The sequence below is a fragment of the Palaemon carinicauda genome, chromosome 6, assembly GCF_036898095.1.
Source record: "Palaemon carinicauda isolate YSFRI2023 chromosome 6, ASM3689809v2, whole genome shotgun sequence".
NCBI lineage: Eukaryota > Metazoa > Arthropoda > Malacostraca > Decapoda > Palaemonidae > Palaemon > Palaemon carinicauda.
Window position 1 is genome coordinate 142145664 of NC_090730.1, and position 6180 is coordinate 142151843.

The 6180-nt window shown below is 45.1% G+C and overlaps 1 protein-coding gene across 1 annotated transcript in view; it reads right to left on the reverse strand.

Annotated features, from left to right (window-relative positions):
* Window positions 1-1278, reverse strand: part of LOC137643267 (ice nucleation protein-like) — a 9918-nt gene extending 8640 nt beyond the window's left edge. The window contains exon 1 of the mRNA XM_068376108.1: window positions 1113-1278. Coding sequence (XP_068232209.1) covers window positions 1113-1278 — 166 coding nt within the window. The remainder of the gene's footprint in view (window positions 1-1112) is intronic.
* Between the last annotated feature and the right edge of the window lie 4902 nt (window positions 1279-6180).

Here is a 6180-nt window from a genome sequence, read left to right on the forward strand (position 1 = left end):
GCTCAGGCCTTGTCGTCCTGATGAAGTTTACCAGAGCATTAATGTATCCGTGGATTCCCCAGTAGCGCCTTAAACCTCAAGACAATATTTCCTTGGTCATCTAGACCTAAGAGACCTATAACATTACCGATATATGTCATTTCTTCTAACCATATATTATGTTAGTGCTATCTGCCCCCTACAGGGAAGAGTCGAACTAGACTCGGGAAAAAGTCTCGAAGTTGCATATTTCCTAAGACCAACCTATCATTCAAAGGGACATACAGGTCTCACTGTATGCCTTTAGCCAAAGTTTGTATTTATAATATGATCACAGGTTCATGTCAGCCACCATAGCATTTGAGGTATAACAGCTCAGCTGTATACCGTAACAGGCAAGTTTGTATCTTGTATTGAAACAAGTTATTTATAGCTGGAAAGGTTTGTTTACATATAGGAACAAAGTTACTACCTTTGCTCGATATGATTATGCAGAATAATAAGGAATGAAAGGAATGCTCACACATAACTTTATTAATATGTTTAGGGCGAAATAAGACGCACAAAACAATTAATCATTTATTGTCAAACAATAAATAAAAATTCAGCATACATTTATGATAACATAAAAATGCAAGTGAAATAGAATTTATTATCATAGACAAAACAGACTAAATCAGAAATACTTGTTTTACCTGAAAACAAAATCTTTGCCACTCACATGAAAATTTAATGAATTTTCTAATGTCTTTCTGAGAAGTCTGTCTATTTACACTTGTGTAAAAAACACATGGCACTTAGTGTTCAATCTATGTCTCATCACCTTTGTACACTGGAACAGTCCATAATGTCACCATGATGACATTTCACTTACCATGTTGTACTATAAAGTGCCAACATGTACACCCTTTAGGATTACAGTCCCACATAATTCACTGTTCCTTGCAGCACTTAAGCGACAGGTTTTAGTACACTACCTGCCGCTACCACGAATAGTTTTAATTCTTGCACTTGCTTCACGTAGTGTTTGAAAAACACTCTGGATGACTTCCATCCAGTAAACGAGCAAAGGCTCTAGAAATCCATGAGCTGGAAAAAATTTAACGAAGAAGCAATTTTCCTAGGATCATGACCTGCGGGTGTACTGTCAGGATCCGCTTTGCGAATGAAGTAGGTGATCTTCGCCCTTAGTTGTTTCAGAGATAAGTTTGAGCACGATGTTTCACCTTTAAAAAGCTGTCCTTCCCTGAAATCTGAAGTTCTGTGAAGATAGACCTTTAGACTCTCCACTGGACACATCTTGACATCTTCCTTCAGAGGGCAGATTCTCCAGGGACCCCACCCCTTAGTGTGTAGCTCATTCTTGGCAAGAAACGTTGGGTCGGGAAAGAGGTTTAGCTCTCCCGTTTCAGCAAACTGGATATGGACTTCTTCCCTAGACAAGGCCACTATCTCACTAACTCTATCCCCTGAGGCTAGAGCAAACAAGAATATAACTTTTTGAGTCAATCTTTCAAAGAGCAAGTATCGTTGTCCAAACTTGAGGCAAAATGTAGTACCTTATCCAAAGACCATGAGATGGGCCTTGGAGGTACTGCAGGCCTGAGCCTAGCACAGGCCTTAGGGATTTTGTTAAAAATCTCATTAGACAAGTCTACTTGTTAAGCATAAAGAAAGGATCTAGTCAAGGCAGATTTACACGTAGTTATAGTGTTGGCTGCTAAACCTTTTTCATGAAGGTGAATAAAGAAAGACAAGCAGAAATCCATCGAATTTCCTTTGGATTTCTTGCCTTGACAAAGGCCACCCACTTCTTCCAAGATGACTCGTATTGCTTTCTGGTAGATTTTGACTTATATTCCTCTAAGAAGTTTATACTATCTTACAAGATCCCAAACCTTTTCTTTACTGCTAGGGAGAGAAAATCATGAGATGAAGGTCTTGGGTTTGTTGAGACAGAACTGGGTCCGGCAGAGGAATCAGCCTCGGCTGTAATTCCAGAATTAAAAGGAACCAGTTGCTCCGGGGCCACTTGGGAGCCACTAGGGCTGCTGTCCCTTGAAAAGATCTCAGCTTGTTGAGGACCTTCATCAGTAGGTTGGATGGAGGGAACAGGTAAACCCTGGTCCATTTTTTCCAGTCGGGGGGACATGGCGTCCACTGCTTCCGCTAGAGGGTCCTCGTACGGACCACGTATCGAGGAAGTTTCTTGTTGTCGCTCGTTGCGAAGAGGTCGATCTGCAGTTCCGGGACTTGATGTAAGATGAACGAGAATGATCTTGCGTCTAGGAACCATTTTGACTCTATCGGAGTTATCCTGGATAGAGCATCCGCTGTCACATTGCGGAACCGTTAAAGGTGAACTGCTGACAAGTGCCATCTCTTCTTTTCCACTAAACGGGAGATGGCCAACATCACATGGTTGAGTTGAGGCGATCTCGAGCCTTGGCGATTCAGACATCTCATTACCACCTCGCTGTCCAAATCAGTCTTATGTGGACTGAAGTGTGAGGGGATAATTTGTTCAGCATGAGGAAGACTGCCATGGCCTCCAAAATGTTGATATGGAAGGTCTTGAATAGAGAGGACGAAGTTCCCTGAACTCTTGCATCGATGAGTGACCTCCCCATCCTTCCAAAGATGCATCCGTGTGGATGACAACTGAGGGTGGAGGCGGTCGCAGAGGTGTTGACCTCTTGAGGTTTCTGGACTCCGACCATGGCTTGAGAAGTGATAGTAGCCGACTCGGTAATGGTCTTCTTAGATCTCTTCGAGCGTTTGATGCGTATCTTCTCCAGACTCCTCATGAATCTTTTAGCTGTGCTCTTAGCACTGGGTCTGTCACTGATGCAAACTGAAGGGAGCCCAGCACTCTCTCCTGTTGGCGTCTTGAAATCTTGTTGGATTTTAGAAGTCTCTTGACAGATCCCACTATCTCTCTCCTCTTCTTTAATGGAATGGAGAGACGATGTGACTAAGTCCCAATGTATGCCTAGCCATTGGAATTTCTGAGCTGGAGATAGTCAAGACTTTTTGATGTTGATCTTGAATCCTAGATGTTCCAGGAACTGGATCACTTTCTTTGATGCTTGCATGCATTTCGACTCGGATGCTGCCCACACAAGCCAATCGTCCAGATAGGATACCACCTGACACCTTCTAGGCGTAGTTGTTGAACGACTGCTTCTGCAAGCTTCGTGAAGATCCTTGGGGCTATGTTTAGTCCGAAGGGCATGGCTCTGAAAGCATACTTTCTTTTTTGTAGCCTGAATCCTAAGTAGGAGGAGAGTTGGCGATTGATCGGAATATGCCAATAGGCATCTGCCATGTCTATGGAGACTGTGTATGCCCTTTTGGGCAACAGGGCCCGTATGTGTTGAAGGGTCAGCATTTTGAACTTGTCGTTCTTGATAAACTTGTTGAGTGGCGACAAATCCAGAATGACTCTGAGTTTGTCTGAGTCCTTCTTGGGAACACAAAACAGCCTTCCTTGGAATGTGATGGACTTTGCCCTCCTTATCACCCATTTGCTCAAGAGCTCTCGGGTGTATTCTTCCAGAACGGGGGTGGAGTGTTGGAAGAACTGAGGAAATGATGGTGGAGAGGTCTTCCAGCTCCAACCTAGTCCGTTCTTGATTATGCTGTGGGCCCAGGGATCGAAGGTCCAACGATCCCGGAAGAGTCGGAGTCTTCCTCCTACCGGAAGCATCAAATTGCTTCTGATTTCCGGAGGGCTTGCCTCCTTGACCGCATGCTCCCCTACCTGCTCTTCCTCTCGAGGGATGTCTAGAGGAATCTCTACCTGACCCCCTACCTTTAGGGCGAAAGGTAGTGGTCTGCCTCTCATAGGTAGGAGTAAAAGCTGGTGACTGAGTCATCACCTGCTGGGTACCATCTGGTAGGTGGGTTGGGACTGTGCCACCATCTGTGGCACCGCGGTCATGGGAAGTTGTTGGTGTATTGCAGGGCGAGAAGGCACTCTTGGCCTCTTTGTCTTCCTCTTCAGTTGGGAGACTCTCATCTGGAGATTTCCTCTTAGCCGACATGCCCCACTTCTGGAGAAGATTTATATTCTCTGTGGTGGCCTTGTCGACTATTTCTTTGACCAAATCGTTTGGGAATAGGTCTTTCCCCCAGATATTGGAAGATATCAGCTTCCAGGGCTCGTGTTTGACCGCAGCCAAGGCAAACACGAACTCTCTACAAGACCTTCTAGCCCTAACAAAGCTGTAGAAGTCTTTAGTTAGGGTTGCCAAATGTGTTTTGGCCATGACCATGAACATATCTGGGGATCTCTGTTCACTAGCCATTGCCTCCATAGACACCTGGAGGGACAGAGAGGCAGCAAGCCTCTCCTTTGTATCTTGTTCCCTGCGTAGGAGAAACTCAGACAACTTGGGGAGGTTTTCGCTGAACTGACGTCCAGCGATATCAGCCTCCAACTTCCCGACTGAGAAGGTAAGTTGAATATCCTTCCAGTCTTTGTTATCCGTTGGCAAGGCTAGGGAAAGGGGCCTACACTCCTCCAGTGTAGGGCAAGGTTTCCCAGCTTCCACTGCCTTAATCACCGCCTAAAACGATTTTTCCATTAAGGGGAAAGCCATAGTTGCTGGAGCAAGAAAAGAGGGATGTTTCTTGCTCAGGGCCGGCACCTTGGAATTGGTGAAGCCCCTGTCCTTCAAAAGTGCTGGCTAACAAAGTCTGAGCCTTCGTATGGTCAAGCACCATGACCTCCTTAGGCTCTGTCTCCTCCTTGGATACAGGTTCCGCCCTTAGACGAACGAAGCAGTCTGGATAGGACTCAAAGCTGGGCCAGAACTCAATGTCCTTGATAAGGACACCTCCCAGCTTCTCTGAAATATAGATCTTACCGTATGTAATCGGCATGTACTTGGAATGCCTCCATGGGTTTACCTCAAAACACGAGGGAAGATCCTTTACATTTAGTCTCCGTTGAGACCCACGGGTCACTGCCAGCTGAAGAATCTCCTTCCTAAATGCAGCTTCCCCTTGTTCGCTCTTCTTCTCGAACATTTCCATCATAGCTTTGATGGCAGACAGGGTGTCGTCCGACCTCACGGGTTGAAGAGCGGAGGACGTAGAGAGCAAGGGTTCTGGGGCAGGAACCGACGAAACAGAGACTGTTTTGACTTCATCCTCTTCCATCTCTGAAGCCAACATTGACTCCTCATCTAGACCTTCCGCCAGAAGGTCCTTTTCGGTGTCCTCTGACATCCTTTCATCATCATTCTAGATGGATGTCCTTCATCACATCCGAGACATCCGCGTCGACGGCTATCTGGATGCAAGGGATCTCAGGGTGAGGCTGAGGAATAACAGCATCCGCAGATGCTTTGGGGAATACAAGGGCTCTCATATGCTCACTAGGGAGGCAAAGCCCCGAGGCATTCTTTTGGGAGCCACGAACCCATTTGCGCAGCTTCTCCCGAGCTGCATCCCTAGACTCCATAGTTTGCGATTTTCAAAAGCCTCATACACCAGGTCTTTACATAATGTACATACCTGTGGATCCCAGTATTTGAGAGGTCCCTTGGTGATGGAGCAGCGGGAGTGTGTCCTACACCCAAGGTGGCCACAGAAGTCCCTGCTACGTACGTTGCAGAAGACGCTGTCACACTTCACATGGTCCTCCTGTAAAGAGAGGAAAATAAAATGAGTATAACGTAGTCTATCCCACTAGATAAACTAATAAATATTATTGTAATATTTTCCATTTTATTCTATTGCATATAGCTTAGGATAAGTAAGCTAGAAATGAAATAGGAAAGACACATACGTGTGTTTCCCGCCCAGCCAATTGCTGTGACCTCCCTCAATATTAATTCAAATGGTCATCCTCATTAGGAGGCCCGATGGAAGAGTCTAGCCTATAAGGATAGAGTAGTGTAAATAACACCCACTTCCAAAAGGATTAATAATGAGGGTCAAAATAACTGATCATCTATCAGTATAAAGAAAGGGAATTCCTTTCCCAATCTTATAAGGTCTCAACAATAGACTGCGCCTGGACACAGAGTATGTTGGAAAATTTATCAATTGTATACTTTTATACCATAGTTTTCTGTCTGCAGTATACTCTATACTACAGATGTACTGGCTACTGTATATATATATATACCATAGTTGCTGCCAGCAAGGCTAGTACCTAAGGCGCAATTCAACTGGCACAATATTGAAAAT